Raw genomic sequence first — 21,553 nt, 5'->3', positions numbered from 1 at the left:
CGTATTTGTCGTTCTCTATTTTTATTATCGTTGCCTCTGCATTCTTAAGGTCCTTGAAGCTCAGATCTCCAATTATCCGTTTCTTCTTTCTTATACTCTGCACGTATCTCAGAACCCAAGCTGTTACTCTGAGTAATCGTGAGTAGGTTCTATACTTCTCCGCGTCGATCCCTGCCGGAATTGGCATGCATGTGTTAGTCACATAGCACTCACTACTTTCGATGTGTTTTTCCGTCTCCGTCTGCTCTGTAGTCTTGTTTTCCATGACAAGCCACTTTGGACCATGTCACCATAGCCAGACTGTATCAAACTCTTTGCGCTTACACCTCTAGCCATGTGATCAGCTGGGTTTTCTTCACTTGCAATGTATTTCCACTCTGGCAGCTTTGTTTTCGCTTTTATCTCCTTCACTCTATTTTCTACAAAATGTCTTGTTTTTTCTTTTCATGTAACCAACTTAGAACAATAGTTGAGTCCATCCAATGTCTTTTGTCCTGCAGCTTCCTTACAAAGCCACTTCTGATATATTCAGAGACGTGCAGACAGCGATGCAGCCATTAGCTAGAGTCTTGGCAACGACATATATTTCATTGGCACTACACTCAAACCTCCTCATAACAAAGTCGCATCTGACACGAAAATAAGTTCGCTATATCGGAAAATTCGTTATAAATGTATATTCGTAACACTGTATACATGACAAGACTATTCTTCATTTACTTCGTTATAAAAGACAATTCGTTATATCCGTGCTCGTCATATCGAGGTTTGAGTGTATTTATCCTTTTGCAATGAGTATGTCAGCCTGCTTTTGATTCTCGCAGTCATTTATCAAGTAGGCCTCTCAGAATAATTAACGCCTCATGAAAAATCTTTTTTGACTCCCAGTAAAGTTTTTCGGCTTCTTTGGGTGGTTTCGCTTTCATTATCACGTTGTTGACGCAGATGTTGTTCCTCTGCTGCTTAATCTTCTCCGGAAAGGTATCCTCCAACTTGCTGAGGTGGTGTTGCACTGTTGCTGCAAGCAGGAATGTACCCTAAGCAGTGCCTCTTGACATTCTCCAAGTCACAGCTTTTGCACCGCTTCCACTCGGAATTCTGTCCCACCAAAGAAGACGCAGTGCATCTCTGTCCTCCTCATGTATTGAAATCTGTAGGAATGCCTTGTCTATATCAGCTGTTATTGCAATGCGATGGTGTCGGAAGTTCGTCAGCATGTGCTGTGGGAATCGAGCGCGCCCTTCCCTTTGGCGCCTCGTTCCCCAGCTAGCGCGCGTGTTGGCCCCGCGCGGCTCGAGCGCCGGGAACCGCCGTTGCTGACAGCCTTTGCGCAGCAACACAGGGATTGGGATGCCTGTCTTAACGAGATAGGCTTCTCCTTGCGGTCCACGGTGAACCGTTCAACCGGGTACACGCCCGCTTTCCTCAACTTCGGGAGAGAGCTGCCTAACCCCATGGACCGCGTTCTGCGGGGCGGCAGCGGGGCGTCCGCCATAAAAGCCGGCCCGTCTGGCTACGCGGCGGAACTGCGCTCACGGATGGACGCAGCCCTCGACCTGGCGCGTTCCAACCTGGCAAAAGCGCGAGCTGGACAGAAGGCTCAATACGACCGGTCGCATCGGGAAGTGCACTACGATGTCGGCGATCTCGTCCTCAGGCGCAATCACGTCTTGAGTGACGCCGCCAAAGGCATCTCTGCCTCCCTGTCGGCCAAGTGGTTGGGCCCATACCGAGTGCAGACCAAAATGTCGCCTCTGGTGTACAAGCTGGCTGACTCCCAAGGGAAACAAGTCGGCGGTCCAGTTAACGTCTCCGACCTCAAACCTTTCGTTGCCCGCAGCAACGACTTGGGAGGGGGGAAGGCGGTCACCGAACCGCGGGAAAACCGTGAGAAGGCTGGCTCCAAGCCACGCCATCGGTACAACCTGCGGAAACGCACCTAAACAACCTTTCTCCCACTGACGGGTAGTTGGACTTTATTCCATACCATGACAGTGAATGGAGAATAACCGCTAAGGTGCGGCGGCGCACGTCTGTAAGTGGTAGAAGGCCCTCTTGGCCGAAAATACCCTCTGACGTGTTGTCCAAGCCATAACCTGGCAAGCGCCCCTTTGTTGGGCAGCACGGTCAGGCAGGCACCCCTTTTCGGCAGCCGGCTATGCTGGGGGCATTTCTGTCCACTCCTGCATCGCCCTGTCGTCTCCCTGCGCCTACCTTGCCACCAGCCTGTTCCACACCTGATGGCCTGCTGTTCCCTGGTCGTCCCAGCTGTGGCCTGCTGCCTGCCTTCTGCCCTGCGGCCACCTCCATCCTGCCTTACCCACCTGGCAGCTTCGGCAGCCGCCCTCGGCGGCTAGTCCGCCCACCGAAGCTTCGGCCCAGTCCCGAGCGTGGTCGCTCCGACTCCCGTTTCCTGGCTGCCTGCTGTTCCTGTGTGGCCCCCCGCCCCAGCGACTTTCGGCGGTTGGCTGCCGCACGCAACTGGCAGCCACGCCTCGTACGTTCCCGGCTGCCAACCTCTCCAGTCCGGCGAACTTCAAGCGGGCCGGCTGCCCGCCCTTGTGCAGTCTTCCCCGTTCCTCCTGGGCTGCGGACCTTCTTACGGCAGTGGGCTCCCCCTTGTGGTGGAACTTTCGGTGGAACTTTTGTGTGGTTATGGACGACCTATGGACTTGTACCTTTGGGAAGACGACACCCCCCTGTTGGACTTTGCCCCGTTGGCCAGCCCCCTTGCGGCTGAGCTGACCTTGCCACTTGGCCTCGGACAGCCTCTTTCACAGGCTGGCCTCGGTCTTTAGGAGGGGGGAATGTGGGAATCGAGCGCGCCCTTCCCTTTGGCGCCTCGTTCCCCAGCTAGCGCGCGTGTTGGCCCCGCGCGGCTCGAGCGCCGGGAACCGCCGTTAATCGGCGTTATGGCGACCGCGGCGGCAGCGCCAGGCCTCTTTGTCTGGTGCAAGCCATGCATCAGCCTCCCGGAGCGCGGGCACGCGTCCGGGCGTGCCTCGACATGCTCACATGCTCATGCCGCCAAGCTAGCTTACGTCACTGTGCAACGCCGTTCCTCATTGGCCGCCAGTGACAACCCCCTTCCCCCTTGAGCTCGCTTCTGTCTGGCGCGGGCTTGCCTGCGTCAGATGCTCTCAGGCCTTGACGAGAGGTTGACGCGCTGCTCTAGTAGGCGGCTTCTCGTTCGTGCGCTCGACTGCTTCCCTTTGTGTGAGAGTCGTAGCGCCGTAGGCAAGCGTACTTGCTCGGTCTTGCGGAGTTCCCTATACGGCCTGCAAGCCCGTGAGTGTCGCACTGTGCTGCATCTTGGGTTAATAAACCCGTTGTTGCTGTTACCCTGCCTCGTGCGTGGTTTCTGCGCCGTGTCGGAGAAAACGACGAACCCGGCCGCAGCGTCGTCGCACGCAGCGGCAGTGGAGAACGTCGCGTCCCTGCACGGTCGCGCTCGTAGGTAAGCCTAGTGCAAACCTATCTCCACAGTGCACAAGATCACAACTAAGACTCGGTCCAGTTTCAAAGTTATCGTTCAAAGATAATCCTTTTGTGGACGATGAGGACACATCAAATACTATTCTTATCCTTGTGGTTGGACGATCTTCCCTGATTACTGCTTGATGCGGCATGTAGTAGCAGTGTGTGATCGGTCACTGTCGTAACGCCGCAGTATAGTACTTTCATCCTTCTGCAACCTTCGGGTGAGTTGTTTCAATCTGGTCATAGCTGCATTCTTGTTGTCATCAAGTTCCATGTTAGCTTTCCATGGAAGTCGGACTCTGTATCGCTTCTCTTGCAACTTTAAATTCCTGTTGAAGTACATCATAACACCCTCTTCTCTCTTTGCATCTTGCTCGGTGCCCTTTATGCCGATAGTTTCGTTATCCCATAAATGCCTTAGTTTCGTCTTTATGTGTGATTTGTCCACTTCAACGTGCAGTACCATAACGGTTGACTTTTTCGTTTATGTTGCAGACAACTTAGTTTTGCCCTGCAGTGTCCAACCAAATATGGTTTCTGCTGCTGCCAGCTCCTCTTCTAGTTTTCGGATACCTCCTGTCATTATATTTGCAGTACTGGTCTGATCCAACAAGGATTTCGATTTCCCTGCAGTCTTTGCTTGCACATAAGCCATCAGCCAACTTGAATTCACCGTCTTCATACTTCTTTTGCAGTGAGATAGGCAAGAATGGTATTCTTTCTCTTGATATTACATCAACCTATGCTGCTTCCAAAAAAACTTCTTCACCACTGTAGGCACTTAACTTCAACTGAATTCATAGTGCTTTCATCTGGTCCTCCTCCTAAATAGCCTATCACCAGTCTTTCTTTTCCTTTGACTTGGCAACCATGTTTCTCTAACAAGCTGTTACGAATGAATGTTCTTTGGCTACCCGTATCTAACAGAACCCGACAATAGCATGACTGGCTTCTACCCTCTGCTAGTGCCACTGCAGTCTGCAGAAAAATATTTGACGAGATGTTCATATATTGGCAGGTAGACTCTTGCTCTTCCCGATTTTCACTCGCACCTTGCACGGCCGCCGTACACTGCACTGCAAGTTCTTTTCTCCGACACATAGACATTGTATGCCATTTTCCACATGTCTTGCACCTTTTGTTTGCCTTACATATTTTGGCGGTACGACAAGGCCTTGTACAGCGGTAACCTCTATTGACCGCTTCTAGCTTCATTTTTTTGTCTTCATAAGGCATAGTTTTCCTACAATCATCAGTACAGTGAGTGTTAGTCTCACAAAATATGCAAAACTTTGCCGCTGCACTCTCAAATTAACCGTTCTTTTCTTTTCTGTTGCTTACTCTCAGATTTGTTGCCATAGCTTTCGTTCCGTTCTACCAATACCTCTCTGCACTCAACTTGATCTATGTAAATCGTCAAACACCGCAGAGTATCTTCATGAAGTTTAGCTGCATTCTGGTCTTGTGTTGAAGATCTACCGGCCACTTCTCTTTGTTTCAGCTGGAACCCAACGTTCATATCCACAGGTAAAGATATTTGCAATACTAGCAGTAGCATTGACACATAAGACTCGCTCTTCACGCGTAAAGATTCCAGCCCATATGCGTGTGCACTTGTACCTTGTCTGACAGTCTTCTTAAGCCTTCATAATCGTTGCAGCTTGCTACTGTATTTAGGTTAGTCGGCTCTTTGATGTGCATTTCTACAAGCGCTCCATCTTTTCCGTATCACTACTTGAGCAGATCAATAGCTTTCCCGTAACTGCTGCCCGAAAATTGCAATCCCTCCACGGTAGCTGTCGTTTTTCCGGTTAGTGAAGACAGAAGGTACGTAAACTTTTGGTTTTTGTTTAGGTGGGTTCTCACATGAACAGCCGATTCAAATGGACGCCAAAATCTTTGCCACTTCATCTTGTCACCATCAAACTTCATCAATTCTACTTTTGGTAGCTTTACCACTGTTGCTTGCGGTGCTTGCCTAGCTTCGTCATTAGCACTGGGTTGCTCCCCCACTGTTTCCCGCCGTTCTTGCTTGTGTTGCGACCGGCCTTTTCAGGCACCGGAGACTTGGTACGAAGATGCAGAGGCAGCATGAAGAAACTGAAGAAAAACTTAGCGTGGTTTATTGACATTATTTACATGGCGAGCATTTCCTTACATGACGAACATTTCGTGCTACATCACAACGATTTCGTCTCTACATCATGACGATTTCGTGCTACATGGTCATTTCGCGTCGAATGAGCCCGCAGGGCTCATTTTAAAGGGTCTCATTTCGCCAGATGCCTAGATGGAGGAATTACTCCAAGTTGGGATGGTCCAATCACTTCAAACACAGCACTAATGAGGGTTCCGCCCACACCCACCCAGGTCAGTGTCCTCGACTGAGGCGTGGCCATCGCACTCTGCACATTGTGGCACCAAGGAGATCCTCCGTTGCCAGGTGAACGCCGTAGGGCGAAGGGTCACACGCTCGGACAACCGGGCGCAGCCAAAGGTCCGCCGCCTCGAAATACCTCATCGATCAATTAGCGGGACTGGTTGTCATCCGCGCTGACGCCGCTGTCTCATCAAGGTAGATTTGGCGACAGGAAACCATTACGGTCGTCTCGCTGAACCTTGATGGGCCGGAATGCATGGCACCTCACTTCCCGTCTCGGGAGGACAATTCAGGTGCTTGAACCGCTGTCAGCAGGAGAGCAGCCCTTCGGCAGCCGGTTCGTAGAACAGGGGACGCCGCTTCCTTTTCGGCACAGATGCCAGTCGTAACAGGGGCAAAGGTAAGCGTTGATGTTGTGCAGAACCCTTATTATTTTTAGCTCACACTCAGTTTGTTTTGTAAACTCTGGTTTGGCTGTTTCCGGCGTTATAAACTGCTCCATCTGCTCGTCCACTTTCTTAAACACGTCTGCAATGCCTTTGATCTGTCTGGCTAGCAGCGAGATTGCTGTAGGATCTTGATTTTCCTGAAGCTTTATTTTTGTCTGCATCGCTCACTATGTTCGTTGTTTACGTCCTCAGCGTTTTTCTCTTCTTTGAAATCACCTCTTCGTTCATTTTGGATGACTGAGGAAACTGCTGATTGCTTACAGATTCCAGCAGCGAGTCGTCATCCGTGGCTATGTCGTCCTCCGCATCTGTGCTGCTCTCAGCTGTCAATGTCCTGTCTCACTGCCATCGGTTCGCCCTGGGGCCTCCTCTTCGTTCGTCTTCTATGGCCAGTCCTTCATCCTGGTATTCCGTGGCCATTCGGAAGAGGAGCAATCACTATCCTGGTCACGGCACCATGTCGCAGAAACAAGACGAGACAACTGCGTGTGATGTGAACGAAAGCAAAATTTTTTCTTTTGTTGCTTATTATTGCACATGATCTTCCGTATCGGCTGTCTTCCTTTTCTTCTTCTTGTCTTCTGTTAGTTTCGATAATGACTTTCTTTTCACACATCCCAAACAAGCTTGCTACTTTGTGCAGAAGGCTGTGGCAATCACGTTTTGTGAATATCACAGCACTGTGCACTACACAGAAGCTCTATTTCAAAAAATGATTCCCGCGCCTCTCTCCAGCCCCTGTCCAGCCCTCTTCGCCCACAAAGCGACGTAACGTTGCCCATGGGCAACTTTACGCCCTGGCCTTGGCTCACTGTGCTGCTCTGACATGAGCGACACGTACAGAAAACCGAGCTCGGTTGTTGGCTGCACAGCGGTAATGTAATCACTTACGTCGTGTTATGTTGCTGAAGTGGGCATAGTCACACCAGGCTACATCTGCCCCTCTTCACTCGGATACATGCAGCGCGACTTGGACGAAGACTGGAGACATATAAAACACAGACGAGCGCCAAGCTCGTCTGTGTTTTATATGTCTCCTGTCTTCGTCCAAGTCACGCTGCATGTATCCGAGTACCAACTTGGCCAAGTCAAAGTGTTATTGGAACAGCCCTCTTCACTGCCGAGGAAGGTGGGAAAGCCGAGTGAGAAATAAAAATTACACCACCTCCCGCTAAAGGAAACCATGTGTGGATGCGAAGCAACAGGGAGACGGTTCGCTTGAGCGGGAGATAGTGTAATTTTTTTTTTTAGGAGCTGGCTTGCCAGGTTGTTGCCAAGTCCCGCGCCGTAAGCTGCATCCATCCATTCAAAGCGTCGTGGAACACGAAGAGGAACGCTACCCGCGTCGTGTCTTCCCTCTAGCCTGGCTGTTAATTCTCACAGGGCGAGCGGGGAATGCAGTCGACAGGTGCCCCAGAGGGAGGAGCGTAGGAGAGGAGAGAGAGGCGGTGGGGACACGCATATGCAGTGGAGGTGTGGACGCCTCCCATGGCGTGCTTGTGATGGCGCTAATGCTGACACTGGCGGCGGCGTTAACGCTGGCGCTTATCGCGGCGTTGTGCAGGAGAAAATGAGGCGCGCGAGAGGGGGGGAGCGTAGGAGGAGCTCATCGCGGCGTTGCGCAGGAGAGAATGAGGCGTGCGAGAGGGGGAGAGCGTAGGAGAGGAGAGAGAGGGGAAGGGGACGCGCATGCGCAGTGGGGTTGTGGACGCCTCCCGTGACATGCTTGTGTTGGCGCTAACGCTGACACTGGCGGCGGCGTTGATGCTGGCGCTCATCGCGGCGTTGCGCAGGAGAGAATGAGGCGCGCGAGAGGGGAGGAGCGTCGGAGGGCGCTCATCGCGGCGTTACGCAGGCGCGAATGAGGAGCGCGAGAGGGGGGGGAGTAGGAGAGGGGGGGGGGGACACGCATGCGCAATGGGGGTGTGGACGCCTCTCGTGAATAATAGGACATATTTACTAGCGAAAAAAGGACGTGGACGAGAAGAAGGAATACAGGACAACGCTTCTTCTCGTCCACGTCCTTTTTTCGCTAGTAAATATGTCCTATTATTCACGTTACCAACTAGCCCAACTTGCCGCCTCTCGTGGCGTGCTTGTGCTGGCGCTAACGCTGACATTGGCGGCGACATTGACGCTGGCGCTCATTGCGGCGTTGCACAGGAGAGAAGGAGACGCGCGAGAGGCGGGGAGCACAGGAGAGGATAGAGGGGAAGGAGACGCGCATGCGCAGTGGGGGTGTGGACGCCGCGGGAGAGATGGACAAAGCCCCCGCCTTAAGCTGCTTCGCATCTAATAATTGTTGGGGTTTAATGTCCCAAAACAATGATTTGATTATGAGAGACGTAGTGGTTAATTGGTGTATTCATGTGGGAGGTAGTGGCCAAGTACTGCCAATCCTGCTCTGGTGAGGGAGTGCATTGCTGGCTGTGGTCGCCAGTGAGGCTGCACCCCGGGCCTTTTTTACACAGTACCATCATCACGCGGATTTTTTTTAATCGGGTTGGGAACTGTCCGGCACCGGGATTCGAACCACGGACCTCTTGCATGCGAGGCCGATGCTGTACCACTACGCCATCGCTGCCTACGGCATTGTAGTGGAGGGCTCCGTAAATATTGACCATCTGGTGTTTTTTAAGGTGCACCTAAATCTAAGCACACGGAACTCAAGCATTTTCGCCTACATCGAAAATGCAGCCGCTGTGGCCGGGATTCAATCCCGCGACCTGTGGGTCAGCAGTTGAGCACCATGACCACTGGACCACTGTGGCGGGTTCCAAGTGAGAAACTGAAACAAGCCGAATGGGGTTGTTCTAAACCCTGTAACTTCCTTATTACAGCACTTATTTACAAAATTCTTGAGGCAGCATGTCCACATGATACAGGTATGCAGTATCTCTCCGTCACAAATTTTGGATCGCAGGGTTTAACTCCAAGCCAAATCGGCATTTGTGACTTTGTATTGTGGATGAGTGCATACTTTTTATCGACATAAGCAAGTATTAAAAGTTATGCGTGTGCAACAGTAGCGCATCTCCTGGGCCAAAACCACAGCACAGGCTTTAAGAAGGTAACCTACACATTAATGAGGTTTGACTGCAGTGCATTCTTAGATGGGTGATCGTCAGTGTTTGGGTGTACACTGCTGCGTCAGTTTATTGGTGCTTACCATCGCCTGCTGACACTTGCTCAGCCAATTTCCCAGTTGTAATTGGAAGGTTTTCCAGTACAAACAATATTTCGCATGGCTTTAGCAGACAATACTAAGGGCGTGTTTGTGGAATTTCTCCACAATTCACATACACCTTTCTCAAGGCCATAAAACAAGTAAAAAGAGTGCGCTAATTACAAGTAAATAAACTAACATGTGGTTGTACAAGTAGAACAAAAAATTATTAACTGCACCTCTGTAAGAAATTCAAAATGTTGATTTTATGTGTACGTCTACATGGTACTTATGAAAGAGCTGTTCGAAAAATGAAATATGTCCAAATAATGTGTTAGCAATGGTCTTGGTCTTGGATATTCTTCCTGAGAACACAATATGTAACTGGAAGAGCATACCGGTCGTCTTTCCACAGCTTGGGCACAACCGAGGAGAGCGTTGTCCTCACATTCACCACCTGCAGAGTCACAAACACCTCAAAGATACTGCGCTACCATTTAATTAGAACCAACAGACAAGAAAGCCAAGGAAAGCATAGGGGATGTCATTTTCTAGTAATTAACATGTAAATGTGAAGAAAGTAAAGTGGACGAAAATATCTTTCACATTTGTATACCCCCTAAAAGTAGATGGGGGGATGACCGCCGCCGTAACTCAGTTGGTAGAGCATCGGACGCGTAATTCGAAGGTCGCAGGTTCGGTCCCTGCCCGCGGCAAGTTATCTTTTCGTCCACTTTACTTTCTTCACATTTACATGTTAATTACTAGAAAATAACATCCCCTATGCTTTCCTTGGCTTTCTTGTCTCTTGGTTCTAATTAACGTTGTGTCTAGCAAAGGAAAAAAAAACGAGCCCTTAAAATTGCCCTTCCTATGCTACCATTTGTTTCATAATAAAACGCAGTGATAGAAATGGGCAAGAGCATTTAAGAACACATTTGGTAGCATAAAACAATGGCGATTTGTAGCAGCTGCCCTCAGCTTAGTAGCATGTTGCAAAAAAAAAAAAAAAAACTGAATAAAAGATGTTTATTGCTTTTGATAGAGATATAGTACAAATCAAAATATCAACTAGAATGACTAAATGCTGGTTTGGAATTACAGCGGCGCAAATATGACAAAAGAAGTGCACCAGAATTCTTCTTGAAGACTGGCAAACGGTAAGACATAAAAATAACACCTTAAGAAACACATGAAACAAGCTGATTTGAAAAATTGTCATCCTGACAGGACTTTAAACATTGCTTTCTGTCAGCAGCAGAACAGTTGTGTTAGCACAAAAGAATGCTGGTATTTCTACTAAGTTGAATGCCTTCATAGTCGAAAAAAAAAAAAAAAGATAATGTTACCGCTACATTTAACAGAACAATGAACTTATAATTTCATGTTTACAGAAAACCACATACTTTAATTTCAATGTAAGGAAACATATTTATCTGGGATTAGAAAATGTGGATAAATACGGCAAGATATCCATGGATAGCATTTTAATTTATTGCCTAATTGAAGAAATTGAAACTGTTACAGGCACACGTATGAGTTGAACTGTCATACATGTGGGATTTTTGCTAAAGTACCTTTCACAAAATGTGTGCTATGGTGAAGAGTGGCACCCAGTATGCCAGAGGACAAACGTGGCAGTAGGGAATGTAAGGCCCTCTTTATTTATTTATTTATTTTCAGCTACTGCAGCCTAGCTACAGGTATCGCAGGAGTGGGTACAAATACAAAAAAACAACATAATAAAAATGCCAAACCCAACCCGCATGATGCAAAATCACGTAAAGAAACAACAGTTATGTAAACAGAATCATACAAGCAATAAGAACAAGACAGAATACAGAAAATGATAGAGGATTACAGTTTACGTCTGTTAAAGCATACAAAAACTCGTCTCTGTGTAATGAATGAATATGACCTGGTAAACTGTTCCATACTTCTATGGTCCGGGGGAAAAAGCTATAGTTGAAAAAGTCAGTACGCAAATGAAACACATATATGTTAAGTGCATGACTGTTTCTGGTGGATGTCAATTTAGCAGGTCTTAGATAGTTGTTATATGAGGAGTATTGTGGATAACTAAAAAGTTAGTGAAAATATTTGAGACTCATTGTCACTTTGTAAAGAAAGTGAAGTTAGACCAAGGTGCATTAGGTGTGATGACGGAGTAAAATTACAATCCTAGCATCCGTAGATGAAGCGAATGGCTTTTTTTCTGGACAGATTCAATTTGAAGCTTTATGGCACCAATTTTAACCGATACCAAACAGTGGCGCCATACTCCAGAATTGGTCTTATGAGTGCTTTGTATGTCAGTAATTTTGTTTTCTTTGGAGCTAAATGTAATGATCGATGAAGATATTCTAGCTTTTCCTAGGCTTTGTTGCAAGTTATGTTGATGTGGTTTGTGGTAAAAAGGAGGCCAAGGTACTTTTATACTGAGGGACGCTGCGATACGTAATCATTAAATGAATAGGTAACCACTGCCTGCCAAAACACATGGCAGCTGTCTTTCGAAAATAACATTCATCTGCCAATTCTGACACCACCTGCAAAAATTAAGAAATTAACCATTCAGTGATCGATGATCGTCAGGCGAACTGATTGCTTGATACAAATTGAAATCATCAGCGCAAAGACGAATTTTAGTGAAAATACATCTGGTAGGTCATTAATTAATGGAAGAAAAAGCAAAGGCCACAGCACCGAGTTCTGGGGTATGCCAGAAGAGATCATGTGTGCTTCAGACGAATCAAAAGTGTTTAAAGATACGTATAGTACAAGCTCATTATTTCAGATTTCACGGGACCGAAAGAAATGTCCAAATTAACCGAATGCCAAATTATGAAAAGTATCAAGAAAGCAATAAACAAATGTCTGTTACATCAATGCACTTTCATTTTCTTGATGAATACGTAAATCCTGTAATTATTTTGCATAGCCGCAGTGTAAAAGCCGCACTTTTCGTCATCCTGTGACTTCACTGTCAATTTGACCACAACGCCAGACTCCCGTGTTCAATTAGCCTCAAACGTGCTCTGTACCCCTCCCTTATTACCTACCGTCACAACCACCAAGCGAACGTTACGATACTTTTTTCGCAGTTAAAATGGGCAGCAACTGATAGTTCGTCCATCACGATGTAGAAAACCAGTTTTATGCCAGCATACCGACCGCGGCTGACAGCTCTTCATCTTCAACAGCTTCCGCCATGTTTGAGTTTTGCGGCATTGCACATGCATTGCATCAAGTTAAAGCGAGGCTACAGAGTGCCGGTTCTGCATGCAGACAAAACCATGGTCACTAACTGATGAAGCTAGCAATGCAGACAGTGCCACCTCGTTTAGGTTGTCTGCGAACGCCGTTTCCGCTCTCTTGCATCGCACATTTGCGGCGCTTCACGCTCGGCGCACTCTGAGGATTATCCGAATTAACCCGGTTCAGGCCAAATTTCACAGAATTAACGAGAGTTGGATGCCATTAAACAATGCATATAATGACCAGGACCAGGGAACACGTCCGAATTATCCAATTTCCCAAATGAACCAGGATCGGGTTAACAAGCTCTTACTGTATTGGCAACAATTGGAAACTACTAATCTAATCAACAAGAGATTGGTTATTGAGTATAAGGTTAAGCTTATATAGAAGTTCCGAGTGGATTACAGAGTCAAAGGCTTTCGAAAAGTCCATAAATGGCTGTTTTGCCATTGTGTCTACACTAACAGCTTAGAGGATAGCATCAAGCCCGAGTTATGCAGGTAATGCAATGCATCTGAATAACATCTGTGTGACGTGATGCCACCTTGCGTCGGTAAGAGAAAGTCAAATAACTTACACTGAACGCGTGGAAAGGCATCTGCCTGAGTGCAGATGACCATTTCAACGAGATCCAAGCATTCCATTGAGCCGCCATATTGTTTGGACAGCAAAGTAGCCTGCATCGTATTTTTCTCCGATGCTGTCTTTTACGAAGCTTTCTATTTCGTCGACTAAGTGAGAATTGGAATGAGACTTACGATGGTTAGCTGCCTATTTAGCCGTCAACGGTGAGTACTGGAACACACCCAACAAAGCGTCAACCTGAGAGCCTAATGGCATCTTCGATAATTCGCACCAAGGCGCACCAGTGTGCAGCGGTGCACCTGTATGTCTTCGATAAATCGCACCAGTGCGCATCATGCACACCCACCGTCCTCGGTAAACAGAGCGCACCCTGTTGGGGCACTTCTTTTGTTGCTCCGAGGTGCTCTGAGAAAATCGCCGGCGCAGCACTGTGCAATCCCAGAATTCATTGCGTGCTGCGCGCGTTAGACGGTCAGCAGACGATGCGGAGCGGTAGGTATGGCGACAGCAAGAAAGCTAGGGCCCCTCAAGTTATTGGACGCGGTCTTTTTGTCCAGGTCGTCTGATGATGACGACAGCAAAGATGAAATCTTGCTGAGCTTGGCTACCAGACCCAGCGATGAAATGCCGAAAGTGCACGATTTCGTGGGGGAAATGGTCAACGTATACTCTGATATCAACGTGAGTAGATATACATATATATTCCTTAATAGCACTGAATTTGTTTTGACTGCGACGTACTTCGGCTCCTTTCAGTTCCGGAAACACTTCCGAGTGCCCAGGAACGTATGCTATAGCCTTATTGCAGACTACGAGAGCTCTTAGTTCTACCCGAAAGCTGAGCGAGGATGTAGCCGGAAAAGACTGCAGAAGAACATGTTTTGTCTTTCCTGTGGTAATTGTTTTCCTACAGATTTTGTACAATAAGCAGCTAAGCAGAGTAACCTTGTGCAAATTTTCTGGGAATAAAGCTTCTCTTAGGGCCGTTTCCATGCTGTTTGGCATGGCGGAGAGCACTCTCCGCCACGCCATGGCACCGTTGACACATCGGCATTGGCTTGAGAAGCGGACGCCGGACGGACAGCTTCAGGCACCGGTGCACTGGTGACAACTGCTTCCTTCCTCACATCGAGAGCTTGTCGTCTCGACGCCTCAATGAGAGACGTGGCCAGTGTACTTGCTTTTTATGGGTCTGTTTGTTATAATAAAACACAACAGAAGTCACGTAACTTGTCGTCTGCTCGTTACTTATCTGCTGCATGCATTGCAAGCACTTTCTTGAGCGGTTAAGTACTTACCCAATAGAATTTCATCCAATTGAGGTACTGTCATTACAAGTGAATATTTTTTGCCGTCAACAATCACATCTACTGAAGCGCTCATCGTGGAGCAGACGATGCAAACCGCCGGCCAGAGCACAGTGGGGCGCACAGTTCAAAGCACGTGCGTCATGCTAGGCGGCGCTAGAAGTGCGCACCGAAATGGTGCATCTTATCTTCGGTATTAATTCCATTTGCGCGTCCACAGAACCGGGCCGTTTTGCCCCCTTTTGGTTTTGAGGACGTTCTCGACTGCTCCGGAGCACAATTACCGAAGATGCTATAAGTCAAGAGCTAGAGATATATTGCAAGTGATTTCAGTTAGCTCAGTGACAGTGCTGAATCCACATCAGAAACCATGCTGCACATAAGAGAAGCTATTGTTATATTCAAGAAAATTAATGACGTGTTTGAGAAGTTTGCATGAATGAGGGGTCAATGATATAGGTCGGTAGTTTATCAACAAGCTGCTTACCACCAGACTTGTGTAAAGGAAGGAATTCTGCTTTTTCCATGATGATGGTATGGTTGACGTCAACGCTAACTTAAAAAAAAATTACTGAAAAGTATTGACATGTCCACAGAGAATAATGATGCAGAAATAGGTTATTGACTTTATCTGATCTAGAGAAATTTTAGGATCTGCATTTAGAATTTAATTTAAAACACCTTCTGTATACAGGAAGAGGTCATCAATAGAAATAGGTGAACCACGATATTGTCCCAGAAGATGATGACACAGCGTTTGTAGGAGTAGTTGACACGGCCACGATTTCGTGTAAGCAGAAAGAAGACAGCGAGTTGCTTCCCCTTATTAATTTTTTGAATGGCCGGACTACAATCATCCCTAGGACATTTGCAAGGAGCCTGCCGTCTTTCTGCTTGCGCAGTGGTGTCCTATATAAGAACTTTTTTTCCAGCGGAAGCACCCACTTACTTGTCGTCCCGATGTCGTTCATGGGGAGGTTCTGAGAGCTTGCCACGACGAGCTGACGTCTGATCACCTCGGATACACGCGCACATTGGCCAGAATCCAACAAAAATACTACTGGCCAAGGCTTCCAGCCATTGTAAAGCATTACGCGCGCACATGCCTCGATTGTCAACAACGGAAGTCGCCACCTTTAAAACCAGCTGAATTATTACAACCAGTTCAAGTGCCCACTGTGCCTTTTGCCCAAATTGGAATGGACCTTCTAGGACTATTATCGACTTTGCATGCCGGAAACAAATGCATAATAGTCGCCACCGATTATCTTATGCGCTATGCAGAAACAAAGGCTTTATCAAGCGGCACCGCAGTAGAAACCGCACGATTCTTCACTGAAAACATTGTTCTGAGGCATGGTGTTCGGACAGTCACAAGAATGGACAGTCATAAGAACACTTTCATGGCCACGCTCCTAAAGACAGTGTTTGAGCTCAGTGGAACAGCCTATTGAAAAACTACCTCCTACCACCCACAAACCAACAGCTTAACCGAACGTCTCAACAAGACTATTGCCAACATGCTGAGTATGTACATTGACGTGGATCATAAAAATTGGGACGACATTCTACCATACATCACGATGAGTCCCTGTCTGCAATGATACAGACACGGACGCTGAAGCTTTTACTCAACGAGCTGTAGAGGCGAGGCAGCTTGCACGTTTCCGAATCGCCCGGCAGCAGAGTTACGACGTACAACGTTATAACCTGTGACCCCGATACGTCAGTTATCAACCAGGCGAGAAAGTGTGGGTCTGGAGCCCTATCCGCCGACGGGGACTTTCTGAAAAATTAATGAACAGGTATTTTGGTCCCTACATTGTTGTACGAGGCCTAAGTGATGTGAACTATGAGGTCATCCCTGACAGGCCCTCGCGAAATCGCCAGCACAAATCGGAAATTGTGCATGTTGTACGAATGAAGCCCTATTGTGGAGGTTAACTTGCATCATATACGTCTACTACACCGTCTTTTGTAGTAGACCATCGGGACAATGCTCTCCCTGGAGGGAGGCAAATGCCACATCCAATCTGCAAAGCGACAAAAAAGAAGAGCTCGCGCAGCAAGAGAGGAAGACGAGGTTCACGCCCGATCCTTTTTGCAGTGTCGTGCAGAATTAAAGTGGGCTGTCCTATATCCGACTTCTGCTGTTTCTGCGTCGTGACGATATGATGTGCAAGAAGAAATTTTGTGGTTATGCAAAAAGATACAGACGTAAAATACTCGTTAAATGCGCTGGCTATAACCTGTTGCTCGCTAATGGAAGTCTCATTGAGGACAAATGTATTGTTGCTAGACTGACTCAGCAAAACTGAACTCTAGAATTGTTTAGGGTTATTTTTAACCATGTTTGGCAGGGTGGTCTTGTAGAAAAAGTCCTTAGCAGCAGTTACTTCTTGGCAAAGTTCATCGTTCACTGTACTAAAGTCAGCTCTGCGCAGGGCATTGCCAATACAACCAGCGCCACTTAATCATAGAAGCCAACACTGCAAGTGCAGTATATTTCTCATTATCCATGGGAGTTCAAAATTGTTCCTTCTTTTTCTTTTTAGGGGAACAATTTTTTCAACACACTCCTTAACAATCTTTAAACAAAAAAAAAAGACACCACACTGTTTTTTGCATCACATCCAATTTCTACAGATCTGTCAAACATACGACTTAGAGTGTCAATTATAGACACATCATCAGCGAGACTATAATCTCAAAAACTCGTGCATTCGAAGCAACATTTAGGGCACAATTAAAAGATGTTATTAAACTTTTACGATCAGAAATACCATTAACAACTTTAGATGTGAAGCCTGTATGGATCCTCACACCTCCTGTAGGATGAATCCCCGTAACATCAAAAAATAGCATGGCCGGTCCACCCATTAAATTTATTTCATAATTTTGTATATTGTTGTCTGATGAGTGGAAAGAAGAGGTCCGCAATTGATTTTGTTGTAACAATATTTTTGAAGCACTGGGAATCAATAATGACGAAGAGGTGGAGTGCCGCGCTTACCTGCTCTGCTTTATTTTTGAATTTGGTGATAAATTACACAAAATATATTAAATCTATGTACCTCAAATTTCTTTAGCTAAATATTTGCATGTGCCCCGCCACGGTGGTCTAGTGGTTATGGCACTCAACTGCTGACCCGAAGGTCGTGGCATCGAATCCCAGCTGTGGCGGCTGCATTTTAGATGGAGGCGAAAATATTTGAGGCCCATGTACTTAGATTTAGGTGCACGTTAAAGAACCGCAGGTGGTTGAAATTTCTGGAGCCCTCCACTACAGCGTCTCTCATAATCATATCGTGGTTTGGGGACGTTAAACCCCCAGATATTACTGTTATATAAATATTTGCATGATTTTGCTTGCGTTCGGTTATTTATTTCTGTTGGTAGTGTAGATATTTTTATAAAAAATCTCAAAATCGACCCAGGAAACGTTTTTTGTCTACTTTGCAGGTCTTTATCTCAAAAAAAGGCGTACAGCAGAGTGTCAACAATTCCGCATTACATTTTAAGCATACTTGCTAATCAAACTGCTAAAGCTTATATTTATATCACTTTTCAATATGCAATATGTTTTTAATGATTGTGAAAGCTGATGTGCAAGAGAATAACTGGGAAAAGTTTAAGAAATATCAAAAATGGTTTTTTTACAATTGTTGTCAGAAATTTCCATGGTACGGTGCTTCCTTGAAGTTAGCCAGATCGTATCTACTGAAAAGCGGTATACATATAAGCTTTAGCAGTTTGATAAATAAGTACATGCTTAGAATCTAATGCGGAATTTTATCCGCTCTGCCGCACGCCTTGTCTGAGAAAAAGACCTGCAAAGTAGACAAAAAAAAATGTTCCTTGGGTCGATTTTGAGATTTTTTATAAAAATATCTACACTACCTAGGGAAACCAAAAATAACCGAATGCAAGCAAAATCATGCAAATATTTAGCTATAGAAATTTCAGGTACATAGATTTAGCGTATTTTGTGTAATTCATCACCAAATTTGGAAAAAACAGCAGGGCAGGTAAGCGTGGCACTTCGCCTCTTTGTCATTATTGATCCCCGGTGCTTCAAAAAAATTTTATCCAGCAAACCCAATTGTGGATCTATTCCTTCCACACATCAGGCAACAATATCTAAAATTTTGAAATAAATTTGAAAGGTCGACTGGCCATAATTTGTTCGATCTTACGTGGAATCATGCTGTAAGTTGTTTTTGCATCATGGCACCTGTGCATCGTGTGGGCTGGCTTCACCGTAAGGCACTAATGGCCGCATGCGCCGTCGCATCATGGAAAAGGAGGAGTAACCCAGTCCTGCGCTGGCTGCAGCCGTGTTATCTCTGAAACACTTCTTATACCCGTGCCACACGGGCACAGAAAATGGCATTTACATCCTAATGCCTTCAGATTTAATGCCATTCGTGCGGTGCCACACGGATGAACGAAATGGCATTCACCCAAATGCCATTCATCACCTAATGCCATCCCCAGAACTCATTCGACTGAGAAATGCATACTCTCGACGGCACAGCTGACGAAGTGCGATATACCTAAATTATGTAAAACGACATACTATTCATCTGAAAATAAAGTTTTTGCATCTTTTATTTACACTAATCACTTAAACAAGTGCTTCAAATGCTGTATTTTGGATGCGACAGGTGCCATTTTCTTTTTACGCTGTGGATCTGACTAGCGTTGGCTTAGGCTGCTACGGTCGGCAGCAATGTCGTGAAACAAAGCAACGAACTGAAGCTTATGGCAGCGTAATATGCTTATTTCTATATTTACTTATTCTGGGAGGTATATGAAGCTTGTAAACGCATGTTTATTTTTTCATTACTACTCAACAATTGCTCACTACAGAAGATGCTGCGATCGACATCATCAAGTCAAATGTCATTCAGTTTGGACGTGTAGCAGCTCCGCCGAAAAAAATGTCATTCGGGAACTGGATGCCTTCACTACCGAAAGTCATTTTCTGTGCCCGTGTGGCACGGGTATTAATCTCATCTGCCCGCTTAGCTTTCCGGCTACTGATCATGCATTGCCCTTTCTCTTCCAATCCAGTCTGTTACCTTTAATGACCAGCGGCTATCTTGCCTTAACACAATGTTAATGAGGAGTAAGAGACATTAAAACCAAGGAAAGTATAGGGGTTGTTATTGGTCGTAACTATGACATAAATGTTAATAAGTAAAAGCGGATGAAAAGACAACTTGCCAACGGCAGGGGCCAAACCCGCAACCTTCGAGTAACGCGTCCGATGCTCTACCAATTGAGCTACGGTGGCAGCCGTCGTCCCGTCCACTTTATTGGGGAAGTCGGTGCATTTAAATCTGTGAGTGTTAGTCGGCACCGCCCGTACACATGACAGCGAGAGTGGAACATTTTTTTTGCCTGCTGGCTTCACATAGCATGGGATCTTCTTGTGAGCTGGCAGCTTGTAAAAAGATCACAGGAGAAAAGACAACCTGCTGCCGGCAAGTTGTCTTTCATCCACTTTAATTTCTTGCCATTTATATCATAATTACTATAAATAACATCCGCTATACTTCCTTCACTTTTTTGTCTCATGGTTCTCATTAATGTTGTGTCTAACAAAGAAAAACTAGCCCTTCAAATTCCCCTTCTTTCCTTCATTCATAGCGAGGGCCTCATCGTGGCAGACTTGATGTCTTCAGGTGGTATGCGATGGATCATTCATAGAGTTTCCTAAAATTAACTAGAGGGGACTCTGGCGCTGCGATCGTTCAGCTACCATGGGAATGATGGGTAGTACACAAATTTGCCTAGTCTTCGTGCTTGCGGCTTCAAACGTACTTGTGGCTTTGTTTATTGCTATGTTTTGGTTTTCTTTCGGATAAAAGAATGGATCGTTGTGAACTTCGTGACCAGATTTGAATCGCTGAGCCTAAAGAAGTTAAAGTGGCGAAGTGAAACTGCTGACTTTTGCTGAAATTCGTTTTGCGACAAAGCGGATGCAGCCAACGCAGAGCTAAACGGAGCCGAAAGTACGAAGTTTAGACAAATTTGTGTACTACCCATCATTCCCATGCTGGCTGAAGCGTCATGCGTTGCAGCTCCCATAGACACTAGCGCCAGAGTTCCCTCTAGTAAGTATTGTAGGAAACTCTATGGGATCATTGGTCAGCTCCCAGCTCATAAAAGGATCATGTGCTACATGATGCCAGCAGGCAAAAAAAAGAATTGTTCCACACTCGCAGTCATGGCTACGGGCTGTGCTCACTAACGCTTCCAGGTATGCACAGATATATCCAGTAAAGTGGACGGGAGGACGACCGCCGCCGTATCTCAATTGGTAGAGCATCACACACATTATTCAAAGGTTGCAGGTTTGGTCCCTGCCGGTGGCAAGTTGTTTTTTCGTCCACTTGTACTTATTCACATTTACAGTAGACTCTCGTTAAATGGAACCTGAAGGGACCAAGAAAATGTGTTCCATTTAACAGGAGTTCCGTTTACTGAGAGATGAACAGGAGTGCAGAATCCAAGTATGAAACCAATTATATTAGATGCAGTTGTTCCATTTAAGCAGCGGTTCCATTTAATAGATTTCCGTTTACTGAGAGTCTACTGTATATCATTTTTACGACAAATAACATCCCGTATACTTTTCTTGGCTTTATTGTCTCTTAGTTCTCATTAATTTTGTTATTTCTTTGCTCTTCTGGTTTAGCCACGTGATTTCCCGCGTTTACGCTCATTTACGGCTGCACTGGAATGCTATGGTAGCATCATCATCATTTCGAGCATTACGATGATCATTTCATTTTATTTATTTCTTTGTTCCCTCCCCCCTCCGGTCATGTGGCCTGCCTACTACGATGGCAGCAATGGGCAGACAGTTTTGCTTTAAAGAAAAAGATGTGAAGTTGGTTTCCTTGCACTACTGTGA

The 21,553-nt window shown here is 46.3% G+C and overlaps 1 protein-coding gene across 1 annotated transcript in view; it reads right to left on the bottom strand.

Annotated features, from left to right (window-relative positions):
- The window catches only part of LOC119390968 (focadhesin), a 395,558-nt gene that overhangs the window by 259,162 nt on the left and 114,843 nt on the right, over positions 1-21,553 (bottom strand). The window contains exon 14 of the mRNA XM_037658681.2: positions 9,874-9,932. Within this exon, the coding sequence (XP_037514609.1) occupies positions 9,874-9,932 (59 nt within the window). The remainder of the gene's footprint in view (positions 1-9,873; positions 9,933-21,553) is intronic.

Source organism: Rhipicephalus sanguineus, chromosome 4, assembly GCF_013339695.2.
Source record: "Rhipicephalus sanguineus isolate Rsan-2018 chromosome 4, BIME_Rsan_1.4, whole genome shotgun sequence".
Classification (NCBI taxonomy): domain Eukaryota; kingdom Metazoa; phylum Arthropoda; class Arachnida; order Ixodida; family Ixodidae; genus Rhipicephalus; species Rhipicephalus sanguineus.
This window is presented reverse-complemented; position numbering and strand designations above follow the sequence as displayed.